Source organism: Alnus glutinosa, chromosome 13 (assembly GCF_958979055.1).
Source record: "Alnus glutinosa chromosome 13, dhAlnGlut1.1, whole genome shotgun sequence".
Lineage (NCBI taxonomy): Eukaryota > Viridiplantae > Streptophyta > Magnoliopsida > Fagales > Betulaceae > Alnus > Alnus glutinosa.
Genome location: NC_084898.1, coordinates 23,173,869 through 23,189,867, shown reverse-complemented (window position 1 = coordinate 23,189,867; position 15,999 = coordinate 23,173,869). Strand labels below are relative to the sequence as shown.

General features: G+C 34.2%; 1 protein-coding gene across 1 annotated transcript; it reads left to right on the top strand.

Moving 5' to 3' along the window:
- Window positions 1–3,251: 3,251 nt before the first annotated feature.
- On the top strand, window positions 3,252–13,038 carry LOC133854803 (AT-hook motif nuclear-localized protein 8). Its single transcript, XM_062291073.1, has 5 exons — window positions 3,252–3,888; window positions 3,978–4,030; window positions 7,318–7,449; window positions 12,082–12,243; window positions 12,436–13,038. The coding sequence occupies exons 1-5, from the start codon at window positions 3,387–3,389 to the stop codon at window positions 12,703–12,705; spliced, it is 1,119 nt and encodes a 372-aa protein (XP_062147057.1). The 5' UTR covers window positions 3,252–3,386; the 3' UTR covers window positions 12,706–13,038.
- The last annotated feature ends 2,961 nt before the right edge of the window (window positions 13,039–15,999 follow it).

Sequence of the window (15,999 nt, the reverse complement as noted above, 5' to 3'; positions counted from 1 at the left end):
GAATATAAGACACAAGTTAATTGTTTTTGCAAGCCGGAGTGGAGCGGCTTTTTTCGGGTCTTACACACTCCTAAAGGTCACTATCTCATGGGATGATGACACATTACTTAAGAATCAAGTTTTGGACAAAAAAATTTGGTAAGTGTATCATTTCTCATTGTGAATAGCATATGTTCACCTAGCTACCTCATTAAGGAGGCTCGTGTGTATATCAGATTACTAGCACGAAATATGATTTAGATTATCCATTTTATAATAAAGATTAAAAATTTGTGCATTTAACGGTGTATATAATTTCATATTAATTAATTTTTTTAAGACGTGCTAACATCAACTTCATATACACCATTAGATACACAATTTTTCAATCATGACCATAAAATAAATACTATTCATTTAAAATTGAGAGAATTGTTGTCCTTTCCTAATAACATTTAGTATTTACTTTTACCTAAAACTGAAAAAATAGTATTTACTTTTCCAAGCCCATAGTAATTGTAGACTCGCGAGTGACTTTAATTTTCAGAGCCGTTTCCGATTTAACTCCAAATGAGAGAATGTGCGGTTGTTCCTTTGGTAGGCCCAAGCCCATGGGCCTCCTAGGCCTTTTACATAATCCTGCTATTCAAGAAAGTAACCCCCCCCAAAAAAAAAAAAAAAAATATATGTCGAGTATTTCGAACAATAATAGCCAAAGTAGCTATTAAAAAGTATAACTCTCCACTCTAGCTACTATTTTTTCTATATTCTATCCAACAGATTATCTATTCTACTATTTACTTGCATTTAAATATTATTTCTCATTCTTTTTTTTTTATTATATTTTTGCCAACGTTCAACGAAAGAGAAAATATTGAATTTCCATACATTTTTTGAACTACACAATACGAATGTTGTACCAGTTCAATATTCTAACAAAATTACACAATTTATGAAAGCAAAGCAACCAAAAACATAGCAATTGATAATTTCTTTTTTTTCTTTTTTTTTTTTTAAAAAAAAAAGCAACAAAAAATAACAATATAAAAAGGAAAACAAAGCAACTAGAAACATACAATAAGACTCATAATTCTTAAGATTGACCATGCAATTGCCACATGTGCTTGATAAGGTCAGATTGCAACTAAGAATGAGTTTGATTGCCTCTAATGTTCACATGCTTTTCTATGAACTTTAGAAATTTATGGGTATGCTCGTGAGAAATTTGTACATAAAGAGTTTCATCGATTTATTCATATTCAATGTCACTAGCATCATCAGTATTTTGTTTGTCTTTAATAATCATGTTATGTATTATTATGTACGCTTTTATAATGAAAAGTTTGTGTATGTGTATATATATATATATATTTTTGTCATGTTCGCATAAGAGGGGGATAAAGGATTCGAACTAGTGATCTCCGCTTCATGAGATGTGATCCCCAGCCGATTGAGTTACTTATTTGGGACATAATGAAAAGTTTGTAAAAGAAAGAGTGAGATACATGAATATTATATTATTTTAGCTTTAATTTTTCTCTATATTTTATTAGTTATATAATAAACAGTGAACGTCCCATTAACTATTCATTCTATAAGAAAAATAGCCATTTTGCCATATCTGCTGGATTGAATATATATATAAAAAAAAACACTTAATAATAGTTAAATTTGACTATTTTAAGACATTTGACTGGCCTATCGGAGATTCTCTTAGAGGCCCGCCTTATTATTGCTTTAGCCAGCATATTGGAAAAAAATTTCCCTTAATTTTCAAATTTAACAAAAATAATCTTCAGAATCTTTGTTTTAATGAAGATTTGGAGAAGAAAAAAGGTAAGAAAGCAAATAGAAAATATTCTCTTTGACAAAACTCCAAGAGCAATCAAAAATAATAAGAAAAATTTACAGCATTACAATAGTAACTCGCAAATAAATTATAATTATTACCACTAGCATTAGCATACAAATATGTCTTTGCAATTTTCTTATTTATATGTGTGAGTGATTAATAAAAAATAAGTACAAATTTAATTTCAAATTTTATGTTTAAAAAAGTTTAGGTTATCTCAGAATTTAAAAGATCGATATTCCATCATAATCTAAGCTCTAAATTCTTTCAAAATTTAAAAATTTATCTTATTACTTGTTGAGTAATGCTACACATCATCCCCTTGTCCTCTTTTTGTCTTCTCAAAATTGATGTGGCTCTTAAAATCACCATTGGATCAAAATCCAATAGTGATATATCAAAAATTCAATGGTGATTTTAAGAGCCACATCAATTTTGGGGGGACAAAAGGAGGACAATAGGATGATGTGTAGCATTACTCTTACTTGTTTGGAAAATCATTCAACATATATGTACAGAGTAATGCTACACATCATCCCTTTGTCCTCATTTTGTCCCCCCAAAATTGATGTGGCTCTTAAAATCACCATTAAATTTTTGATATATGATTATTGGATTTTGATCCAATGGTGATTTTAAGAGCCACATCAATTTTGGGAGGATAAAAGGAGGACAAGGGGATAATGTGTAGCATTCCTCATATGTACATGCACGCTACTATAATGTAATCCTATATATACAGAATTTCTTATTATTAAAAAAAATATAGACATTTTCCATCATATTTTTAGGATTCTAAAAACTTCTATGAACTCCCCATAATTTTTCAAAAAATAATAAAAAGAAAAAAAAGAAAAAAAAGCACATGGTCAGTTGGTTATTACCTTTTCACCATAAATCTTTTTTTTTTTTTTGCACCAAAAAGAAAGAAAGAAAAAAGAGCGAAAATTGTTAAGGTACATTTGATATTTGGGTTTCGTGACGACTTCAAATCAAATCGTAGAAAATAAATAATTTGAAATTGTGTTTATTAAAAATTACGATTTGAAATTGCAAAAAATTTTAGTTTTTCAAATCGTAGTCAATGGAGCGTTTTTAATTTTTAATTTTTTAAAATGCATAATTTTAAATACTGAACTGTAATTTTAAAGGCTAAATTGTAATTTGATCAAATATTTAATTATATTTTTAAAAATCAACATATTTCAAACGAATATTTTAAAATTATACTTTTTGAAATTTAAACCTCAACCAACCTAACTAAAAGCATAAAATTGCAAAACCTAAAAAAAATTTGAAAACCCTAGTTTAAAAAGTTCAAACAACAGAATTTTGCGGCCCCGCTTTTCATTCCCTGTTTTTTTATTTTTATTTTTATTTTTTTTATTTTTAATTTAATCTCCACTCTCAAGTCTCGACCCCCTCTCGCTATACGGGACGTAGGTTTCAAGTAGATACCTCACTGACCCAAATCGCCTGCATTTTACTCAACTTTCTTGGATTCCAAACAACCCCAAGAAAACCTAAAGAGAAAGAAAAAAAAGGAAATTCTCGTATGGATTCACGGGAAGCTCCTCCTCCTCCACAGCCTCCGAACATGATGTTGGGCCCCACCTCGTACCCCATGTCCACCAACACCAACAGTTCCAACAATTCCTCTATGATGATCAGCCCCAACTCCGGCGGCGGTGGGCAGACGATGATCCCTCAATCCTGCGGCGCCGCCCGATTCCCCTTCAACTCGTCGAAGCCGTTGGATTCCCTCAACAACAACACCAACAACTCCGGCCCTTACGACGGATCGTCCGGGTTCAGCATTGACGCGTCGTCGGCGTCGGCGGGGAAGAAGAAGAGGGGCCGGCCGAGGAAGTACTCGCCGGACGGCAACATTGCGCTGGGTCTGGCGCCCACGCCCATCTCCGCTTCTTCCGCGGCCAATCACGGTGAACCCGCCAGTGCCATTGCCGGCAGCGGCCCTGGTTCTTTGTCGGAGCCTGCCCTGAAGAAGCACCGCGGCCGCCCTCCCGGCTCCGGGAAGAAACAGTTGGATGCTTTGGGTAAAATGTTGGATTTTGTTGATTTTGTTTGTTTGTGTGTTTGGTTTGATTGATGGTGTTGATTGTAGATAGTTAATTCGGTGTTGCAGGAGCGGGTGGGGTTGGATTTACTCCGCATGTAATTATGGTGAAAGCCGGCGAGGTAAGCGATTGAATTTTAGTTATTATTGAATTGGTGGTGTTGGAAATACATGAATTTTTGTTGTAGTACATCTTAGGTTCTAGTATGGAAAATGGAGGCAGTTGGGGTAGGAATTATGTTATGTGAGTTGAATGCTTTTCCTTGTTAAGTTCGGTTGCATATATTAATGACTTGTAGCTCAATGAAAGACGATCTTTAGCTAGTTAATTGATATAATTCTTTGGAAGGAAAGTGTTAAGGGTTTCTCATCAACTTTAAGCTTGAAATGCCTTGGTTGGCTTGTTTTGTAAATTTTGTGTTGCCACTCATATTTGGACTCATCATAAAAAATTATACAGGGAATTAGATGTTATTAAAACGAATTGGACCCATTTCAATTCTTATGCACAACAACATGGTTTTGTTTCCATGCTCTATTTCAGTGCCTAAATTGTTGATTTGCTTTCGTCGAAGTAAAAAGCAAACGGTTTTACAAAATGAAGCTCATTCAACTTTTGTTTCGTTAAAAAAAAAAAAAATTTATACTCAAGTAAAGGATTATTCCCCAAATTGGGTTGGCTTCATGAATCCTTTGTCAACTCATTGTGTAGCGATTTTCTGTTTCGTATTTAATTTTGTTATTTAAAAAATATCCGTACTTGCACACTTGGCAGCTCAATTCCTTTTGGTTCAAAAGGATGAGGGTACCTTGGAAGTATTTCTTTTGACTATTTTTATGGGGGGCTTGTATTATTTTTTCAGAACATTTAATTCACGATCTCCCATACCCCTTAGAATGCCAGTTTAATGGTTTTGTGCATAACTTAGTCATAACAATTGAGGCATAATCCTAGAGCCGGCTAAACCATTAGGCAAGTTAGGCAACTGCCTAAGGTCTCCAAATTTTTTTTTTGGTAAGTAATCAATAATATCATTAAAAGCATAAGGCGCCCTTAAGTACACATGGAGTATATAAAAGGAAACACCTAACTAGAAGAAGCAAAAAGAGTAAGAAAAACGTTATAACTAATCAACAAAGGAGTTAAATAAGCAATTGTCCACAAATACAAAGTTCTAAAGAATAAAGATAAAATCTCCTCTCGCAAAACTTCTGTCATTCTTCTCTCCATAAACACTATAAAATGCATGTAGGGACCATCTTCCACATTGCAGCACTCTGCGGACTACTAGAAATCCACCAGTAGGCGTACAGATCGACAACAAGTCTAGGCATAATCCACGACAACCCAAAATGACTAAAAAAGGCAATCCAAATGGCATAAGCCACGTCACAATGAAGAATAAGGTGGTCTGGGAACTCCCCATTCTTCTTACGCATGCAACATCTCCCCAATTTGATAAGGCCCCCAAATAGTAATTGATAATAAAAATTTATTTTCTAAAAAGATAAGTAGGGGTTTAATTATGGTCAATACTCTTAATTAAGAGCAATTATAGTAAACAAATAATTAAAGATGAAAAAATTTCAATGCCTAAATATTAATATTATACCCAAGACACATGAAAAAAATTTGCCCTCACTGTCATAGATATATAGTTGGGGGTAGGTATCTTTAATTATGATTTTCGTTGATAGACCGAAAAGTTCTTGAAAATTGATAGCATTAAAAGATAATTAATTCAATAACATTAAACGCATTGCAAGATTGCTTGTAATTCACGCATTGTAAGATTATTCTTGCGGTTGTTTCTTCTAGAGTTCCCACTTGATTTTGACGTATATATATATATATATTTATAAAACCGTTTAAAAGGATAGATAGTATTAAAAATCAATTGCATTCAATTCGTAGCATTAAACCATTAAAAATCGATTTTGATACTATTCTATCTCCACCATCTTCTCCAATGTTCGATTCTTGAAAGTCTCATAGTTCAAAATGGAAAAAAAAAAACATTTTTTTTTCAACTATAAATAACTCTCTTTATAACCTTCCATTTTATTCTCAATTTTGTCTATTCACGTCTCATTCGAAAATTCTCTTTTCCCATTTCATGATTTTCCAACTCACGGTTCAAGTCTTTAAATCATTCCATAAATGATTAGTGATAAAAAAGATTAGTAAATCATTAATTTTTTTGATTTCATTATTTCATGAATTATTGGATTTCCATATACGAGGAATATAACTAATTATTCGCCTAACATAGACGTTAGATCAATATAACTAATTATTATTTAATTAATATTTACATAAAGAAAAAGGCCCCATTTAACCTTTTCGTCGTAGGCCTCTAAATCTGTTGAGTCGGCCCTGCATAATCAATTTGATCTCGAACCTTAGATGGCGACACTAAGGTGTCACAATAAGCAAATCTGGTTATGCAAACAAGGATTTGAAGGATTTTTATTTTGTAAGCTGATATCTTACTCTGTTCAACTGCTGTTGCCTAAACTTTTCCATTTAATCTAAAACAAAAATTTCAGTTGATGTTGTTGCAAGTAACAGTGGATGGAGAGATAAAAGATGGGATTTGTTCTAATGTTAGTTTTTATAGGGATTATTTATAATTCACAAAGGGTAAAAGAACCAAAGGATATTGGTTATGTTAATCCAATGAACAGAGAAGGTAGCTTTACACACACACAGGCACAAAAGTTTACCTGCATTTATGAGATAGAATATGTAGTTCATTTAATAAGATTTGAAATTTTAAGCCCATACTGCCTACTCATAAGCACTCAATTGTTTATGTCCTAGTAAAGAACTTAACTTTAACGGTGTCCAACATTGAGACTACCCGTTTTAGGTGTGTTCATGCAATGTAATGTTTGGAATCATTCAATTGTTCAACTAAGCTAATTAGATTTATGTATCCAAGGTTTGATGACTTTCAAGTAATTAGGTTTATCTTTTCTTGTCTTAACTTTTACTTATGTAGGAGCAGCTGAATATAATTGCGAGGCCCATGCTAGACGCTTGTATATTCCCCTGCAAAAGACTTCTGGGGATTATGTGCGTGTAATTTGTAACATGATGAACCCATGATATTTATTAACCTATAACAAAATAATGTGTTTAAAACATTTTTTTTTTAATTTTTAATTTTTTTAATTTTATGAATTTGAGTAGTTAATGTTTAAAGATGTTTGTGTAAATCATTGAAGCTTGTGAGTGAAGCCTTGGTGATGTTAGGAAGTTGTATCCTTCTTTTAACTTCTAAGGTGTTGTTCTTTTATGATGTAATATGATCAGTTCAGTTGTAACTATTAGTTGGATCTTAGAAGGGAGCTGTTTATTTAAAATATAATATCCTTCTAATTAGTCTGACATTGTGGTTTGCAGGATATATCATCGAAGATTATGGCCTTTTCACAGCAGGGGCCACGGACTGTTTGTATTCTCTCTGCAAATGGTGCCATCTGCAATGTTACCCTTCGCCAACCAGCAATGTCTGGTGGTACTGTAACATATGAGGTACCTTTTCTATTCTTATAAGATCCATCTTATATTTACTCATTATTATTCATGTACAGCAATATGGGGACATGTACATGATACAATAGGTTCAACTAATGTAGAAAGTTCCTAAAAGTGAAATACAATCTAATGAGGACAATAAAGTGCACACATAAATACATACATACAAGCATAACTATATGTGTGCATATCACGTCCTTGCATATTACTGAAAACTTATACTTGCCTTTTCCTTTATGATGTCCATGCTTTTTAATATTCACGCAAAATATAAAGGCTGTGTTCATTTTCTGTACTAAAATGTAATATCATTGCTGAAACTTATCAGTAAGAACTAATTGCCTCCAATATTGACAATGGTGGTTCCTTTTGTTTTTTTAAAACATTCTCTGTGAATTTTGAATAGCATGGTTTGAAATAAGCATAATCTGTGGCTCAACTTACATAGGTATAACTGCTAAATTTAAAGGCTATGAAAATGTAGAACTTTTGGAGGCACCTTAAGAGTAGACCAGCTTATGCTCTTACTAACTCTTAAATGATTGGACCCTTCTGTTAAGAGTTCCACATTAGGTATGCCTGGTTTGTGGGCTTTATAAGTTTTGAGCAAACCTCTTCCTTTAAGACATCTTTTGAGAATGAGTTAGGCTCATGGACTTTTACATGGTATCAGAATCACAAGTTTCTTGCGATGATGGACATTTTCCTCCCGTTGTTGTCCACGTGTTTGGCCATTAGTTGTCACATGTGAGGGAGCGTATTAAAGTGTCCTACATTGTTAAGATTTTTTTCACTTGGGCACTTTATAAGCCATGGTGTCACATCCTCTCTCAAGACGTCTTTTGAGAGTAAGTAAGGCCCATTGAACTTTTTCACCGCAGCAGTGGGTTTAGCTTGCCTGTTTGAAGCACAACAAACTGCCCAAAGAAGAGCCCCGTTTTCAAAGTTCAAAAAACCAGCCACGCCCACTGATCAACCACCATTACCATCAGCTTCTCTTTCAAGAGGAAGAAACCCAATGATAAAACGACTAAACCCAACATAATTACAAGAACGAAGATCTAAGGGATTGTGTTTTAATTGTGATGAGAAGTTCTCACCGGGCCATAGACTTAAAAGATTGTTCATGATTGACGGATACTACGAGCAAGAGGAACCACCGGGTTAAGCAGTTGATCTCGATTTTGGCCCAAAGGATGACATTCCGGAAATTTTGCTGCATGCCATAACGGGAGCTCAGGCACCGCAAACCATGAGGATTCGAGGTGAGATTCATGACCAAAAGTTGATTTTATTGGTAGATTCTGGTAGTACCCATAATTTTCTCAGTGAAGCATGGGCTGAACGGGAAGGGAATCACACCCACCACACAAATCTCGTTCGAAGTGGTCGTAGCCAATGGGGTGAAAATAGCCAGCAAGGGGTTGTGCAAGGGTGTTCGTGTGGTGCTCCTTGGAGAAGTTTTAGAAATTGATTTTTACTTGTTGCCATTGGGGGGACATGACGCGGCACTGGGTGCTCAATGGCTGAGGCTGTTGAGACCGATACTTTGGGATTTTGGCAGCTTGTTGATGAAGTTTTGGTTGAATGCACGTGGCTTATAAAGTCCTTTTCTTCCCCCTGTCTTGCTGGTTCCAAAATGTCCACTGCGGATGGTGATCCTTTATCTCCAACTGACATTACTACATATCGCCAGACAGTGGGTGCTTTGCAATATTGTACCTTAACATGTTTGGATATTGCATTTTCTATAAACCAGTTATGTCAACACATGCATAATCCTTCTACGCTTTATTGGACAACGGCAAAACGAGTTCAAAGAACCCGCTCTGATACCATGTAAATGTCCATGGGCTTAACTCATTCTCAAAAGACGCCTTGAGAAAGAATGGGACGCCTTGGTTTATAAAGTTCACAACCTAGAGAAACCTTGGCAGTGTGAGACTCTTAACACGTCCCTTTACGTGTGGTACTATTGTCCAAACACGTGTACAACGGGAGGGAAGGCCCAATATCGTCCAAGGCCCTGGTACTCTGATACCATGTAAAAGTCTATGGGCATAACTCATTCTCAAAAGACGCCTTAAGGGAAGAGGTTTGCTTAAGGCTTATAAAGCCCACAAACCAGGCATACCTTGGCAATGTGGGACTCTTAACATGCCCCTTCACGTGTGGTACTATTGTACAAACACGTGTACAGCGGGAGGGAAGACCCAACATTGTTGAAGGCCTTGGAGCTTAGATACCATGTAAAAGTCTATGGGCTTTACTCAGGTGAAGGAAATCTTAGCGATGTGGAACACTTTTAACACCTGCAACTGCAATACATAGAATCACATATTTTCAGTTGCCTAAATGTGATTCAGCTGTCAGTAAGATGCTCTGTAAATGTTAATCTTGAAATTTTCATGGTACTTTGTTCCCTTTAGTAAAATGGATATGCTTATATCAATTTTGAAATAAATGAAATATGCTTGAAATCTAAGTTCCACGGATACTCCTTGAAGTATTTGAGTTATATCTGATGCCAGTTGTGCAGAATTTATCTGGGAAAAAAGAAAAGTCCAAGCATGTGAAAGTGCTAATATTTTTCTAGTATATTAAAACTTATTATTATTCATCAATTTTTTTTTCTAGTATATTAATAATTTCTTTTCATACATAATAGATCTTTTTCATATTTGAAAATTGTAATGGGAGTTTCTCCAATAAGGAGGAATACACGAGGGACTGCTTAACAATTCTGCTGTCTTACCATATATAATATTTTCCATATCAAAACACCCATGACAAATCTTTTGCCTTCATTTACAAATAAGTTTCCGTGGCATATTGCAACATGTGATTGGTCTTCCCATATAGATGGCTTGGTTACAATAAGAGCTAAAGATTTATGTTCTTTCCTTTTAAAGGGTCTCTTGTATACTCTCTGTGTACTAGGGTTGCGCCATTTGTGCCATCTGCGCTTTCATAATAAATTGACATTACTTATAAAAAGAAAAAAGAAAAAGAAAAAAAAGAGAGAAAGATGCATAAATGAAGCTAACACTATTTTTTTTTTTTTTTCATAATAATTGATTTTCCTCTCGCTAACCACCCCCACCCCCCCTTCCCCCCCCCCCTTTTTTTTTCTTTTCATTCGAAAACCATGGACGGAAGTGGAACAAAATGAAACACCTTTAGGAACTTCTATCTCGTCATATTGGCATTTAGAAGAGATTGGAACGAAATTTGATGAGTGACATCTACAACAATAAGAGTTCCTTATTTGAAGCCAATTGAATTATTGCATCTTGTGAAAAAAAGATATTGAGAAAAATTTATTGTAGTTTAATTGCATAAGATAAGGAAATGTAGTGGCTTGAATTATGTAGTGAATTTAATGCAAGCATTAGACAGGTTTAACCAGAGGAGAATAAGGGAAGAGAGGTTGGAAGTACTTTTGATATTTACGATAAGAATTCCGCCCCCCCCCCCCCCCCCCCTCCTCCCGTCACAGAAAGGATGTCTTAACTTGGAATGGCACGATTATTAATGAAAAGGTGCAAATATAGTTATCTTTCTAAAGTGTCTTTTAATGTATATTGGAGGTGGCACAACTTTGTGAATCTTGTTTGCTTTTCTAAAAAATGAGGGTGATATTGGAAATTAAAGAAGTGAGGCTACTTTTTAGTAGTGGATGTATATCTTTGGCAATCCTAAAAATGATAAGGGATCTAGGGAGTATTAAAAAGCATTGAGAGGCATGACCACCTCACCTATTTTGCAGGTAGTATACAATAGCGCTACAAAATGAATGAAAAAAAAAGTAGGAAACATTTTTTTTTTTTGGGGGGGGGGGGGGGGGGGGTGCATGTGGAAGAAAACTCTCCTAAACTTAAGCTATATAAAACTTCACAAATGAAGACAATTTTCAAAAATTGCAATTGCTTCCCAGCTTCAGTGCAAGCTCATAAGTAAAGACTAATGTTTATGCAAAGAAAGAAAGATCAACTCCAAGGCTTCATCTTTCACACTGGAGAAATACTTCAAGATGGCTCTTACAGTGTGGGAGTAATCCTGTTATTAAGGACGGGAATATTCTCTCTCAATTTTGATCTGTCAAACTCCTTTGACCTGTCTCCTGCTTAAGATGATACTCTGCAGCTGTTTTGATTTCTTGTTTACTGCATTTATGCCTATTTTTTTTTTCTTTTTTGATTTGTTTATTGTTTCTGTATCTCATAAAATAGTTAAGATGTGCTTTGTGAAGTAGAATGCTGGACAATGGGATCCTATGATGGTATGATTTGCTCTAATGATGTTAGGAACATTTTTAGTTGAATTAGTTATTCCTTCCAAACCAAAGTAGATGTTTTTGTTTGAAATTGCACACTATTATTATAAATGTTCAAATATAGGGGGTTTCTCCAAAAGTCTTTTACTTTATGCTTTTTGAAAAAAAAAAAAAAAAATTGAGAATGAAAGTGGATATGTATTTTAGGATGTTCCAAGACTGAAAGTTAGAAATTTAAATTTGGTCAGAGGGAGTATTATAAATCAGACAGTACTTACAGAGGAAAAAATAAAAATGGCAATCACAGCAAAACAGGCGGTTTGAGCGTGTTATGGTGTCATTTTTGTTTGCAGGGTCGATTTGAGATAATCTCTCTATCAGGTTCCTTTTTGCTTTCTGAAAACAATGGCAATCGCAGCAGAACAGGCGGTTTGAGTGTGTCCCTGGCAGGGTCAGATGGTCGAGTTTTAGGTGGGGGTGTTGCAGGAATGCTAATGGCAGCATCTCCAGTTCAGGTATATTGCTTCACTGTTATAATGTGTGTCGTTTATGAAGTTATGATGGATTATTCACCTTCTGCGCATTTAAGAAGTTTTTGAAGTGGACATACAATGTGTTATAATAGGGATACCAAAAAGTGTATAGACACCTGAGGAATTGACAAGGATACAAATACATTATCGTAACTTTGTCTGAATGGCTTCCAGGTCATTGTGGGTAGCTTTGTTGCGGATGGAAAAAAACCGAACTCGAATAACTTGAAATCTGGTCCGTCTTCAGCACCGGCATCCCAAATGTTAAACTTTGGTGCATCTCTGACGGGTGCCAGCCCTCCCTCTCAAGGGGCCTCAAGTGAGTCATCAGATGAGGATGGTGGTAGCCCTATTAATAGAGGCCCTGGATTCTACAATAATACTAGTCAGCCCCTACATAATATGCAGATGTATCAAATATGGGCTGGCCAAACCCAGCAGTGAAGATGCTACCTGTTTAACGGTTTAGCTTGCTTGGTTATTGACTTTGGAGATACCTTCTGCATAGTGGATAGAGGTGAAGTCCAAAAGCTAACAGAATGCTCTATTTGAGGTCTATATCTAGTTCTCTTGCTCGGGTCACTTTGTTCTTTTATTTGAAGTTAATTAGTCCTTTTTTATTTTTTCTTCTTCCATAAGATTGAAAGATGGCTATTGTTGATAGCTGAGGAAATGCCACTTGATTTTTAGGATCTTGGTCAGATCAAATTGCTTTCTAAGTATTTTGATTTGCATCTATTGTTTCCTGTTAGCAGTTTATGGACTTAATATGCAAAACTTGTTCTAGATTATGAGATTTATAGCAGTTCAATAGAGTTTAGTGCGAAATTATTCCTAGTAATTTCACCATGTTCGCCGTTGTATCTCTACATTTTCTGGAGCTTCAGTTTTTAGAACAGTCCCCTCCCCTCATATTATTGATGATGGTTTTGGGTGATTCTGATTATAATATTAAAAAAAAAAAAAAATCTTTGGTGATCGGTACCGTTTGAGTAGTAGTGTGATCGAATGGTCGGTCAGTGGTACTTGATGCCAATCGAACCAATCAAATTATTATTATTATTATTTTGGAAAATATGCCAAGGACAGCATGTGCTTTTATGCTGGTTGACATGGGAGATGGTTCTTAGGCATGTGTTTTGAACATTTGAAAATCAAGATTTCTATTAGATTTTCCGTCATCATATGGGATAATCTCATATGAGAAATGTTATATATCACACTTTTATCATACTTTGTTCATGTACCGTCAATTAATCTTTAATATTATTTTTTAAATAAGGATTAATCCAAGACTGACCGGATAAAATTTTGATAAAAGTATAGTGTATATAGCACCACATATTAGATAAGAAAATAGAGTGAAATTATAATTACGCCTCTTATTAGGTAAAAAATTTAAACAATAAGAAAAAAGAAATGGAGACTAATTTCCATGGACAAAAATCCATAGTCGTGCGCTTGAGGACCTGAGGTGGTGGAGACTCGCGACCGTGGGTCTCCTCAGACCCATGGCCTAGAGACCCACCTTATGGTCATGGGTCAAACCCACAACCCGGAGAACCATCGTGGCCAACGGGCATGGATGTTGACAAACCATGGGGGTGTGTTTTTCTATTCTTCTTTTATTTTTTTTTAATCTTTTATCTGAGGGCATTATTGTATTTTCATACTCTTTTCTATTAGCTATTTGACAGAAATGTTCAACAAACGTCTTGATTAACAAACATCCAAATCAGATGGTTAAAAAAATAAATAATAATAATGGTAAAAAAAAAAAAATGACCATTGCTAGAGTTGAGACTTAAATTAAGATGATAAACAAGATAGTTTTTGTTTAATATAGGGATTTATTTAAAAAATTTGGACAAAACCTAAAGACCATCTTCTTGAAATTAAAAATTTAAAGAATAAATTAAAATAAGATAAAAACTTAAGGACTAAATATGATTTTTCTCTATAACTATAACTATATAAGCAAACTTAAAATTAAACTTTCATTCTTTCAAGAAATTGGGCATAATAATTTACTTGAATGGCTAGCAATTTAGGCAGGTAATGTGAGAAAGCTGTATGTGACTCGCTTGTTTAAATAAATTTTGAATTGTCCGGCCACATTCCCGAATAAATGGATCGTATATGATAATTACGTACTCTCACAAATTACCTATCTAAATTGCTTAATTCCAGACAAATATTTGCTGGGATCCATTGCTACCAGATATTCTAGGAAGCTTCTTGGTTGAATGTAAGAAGCTGCAATGCATTTATCAATAGGAGAAAAAGCCCAAGATGAGGGGCAGCTGGGTCTTAACTGGTTCATAGCTAGCTTATGTTGACCTGATCACTGTCTACAGCTCACATCAATGGTCCATAGTAAGTGCCGACATCTTCAACCTAGAATCCCCCACGAAACCAACAAAATCATAATAATAAAATAAAAGGGCAAATAATTCCTTATTAAAATAAAAAAGAAAAAGAAAATTAATATTTCAAGGGTAAGATTTAAGATTATCCCCATTGTTGAAATAAGTTGCTCATATTTACTTGGGGATAGAGAGTTATACGAAAGTACTAGTATACGAGAGCACCGGTGTTTTAGGGTTTTTCATATCTGTTCGTACAGTAAAATTTTGTTATAAATATGTTATTGAATATAACCACATTCCTGTGGACGTAAACATATTGGCGAACCACGTAAATTTGTGTCTTGATTTTTTCTTGCTTTCCCTTTTCGATTCTATATTATTCATTATTGTTGTGCACGGTAACAACACCCATGATACATGCATAATATTGAAGGCCTATTGCACAATTCTATTGAAAAAAGAAAAAAAGACGGGTTAGAAAAATACATAAAACTGTTTTCATTTTTATGTCATATCATAATAAATTTATTTATTAAAAAATATCTCTAGAAAACAACAAAAAAGAAGAAGAAAAAGAGCAATTATATATATAATTGAACAGGTCTTGGAAAAAATTGAAACTAGATTACGTAGTATATGAAGAAAATGCACACAATATGTTACATTTGACTGGTTAATAACATTACTAATTAATTCCTTTTATTGGTTCGTCGAAATAACCCAGTTTAATATTAATAAGAATGTGTTTGTTAATAAAAATAATAATAATAAAAAATAGTGAAACGTAACACTGCGTCACTTTTGTTAATAATTTATTTCTAGAAACACTTTCCATCATAAAATATCATCAGCTTTGCCTCACGCGCTTTGGCCTTCTCCATGAAACCCCTGGCCCTGACGCATAATCGTCTGGAGCGGACATGGAAGTCGGCCCAATTCCACTCTCGCCGTCTCACGCGCTAGCCATTTTTTTTTTTTGTTTTTCTGTTATTATTATTATTATTATTTTTGGCAATCGACTAAGAATTCAATTGAAAAATATCTTATAAAGAAATATGGATGAGATGTAATATGACTCTAGAATTTATTTTGCGGTTAAGATTTTTATTATATTGTTTTTAACGGTAAACATAATGTCAGGTTATTTAAAAGTTTTAAATGACGTGAAAATATATTTAAAATATGAAAATAGAGAGATTATATTCTCATTTTTTATTTTTTGTAAAAAAAAAATCTCTCACTATGATGATGAGGTTAAGACGACTAAAAAAAAAAGAAAAAGGATATTGGTCCATGGTGGTATTTCCATTAGGTTTAGGGTTCCAATCATTTTCATGTAAAAAAAATAAATAAATAATAAAATATATAT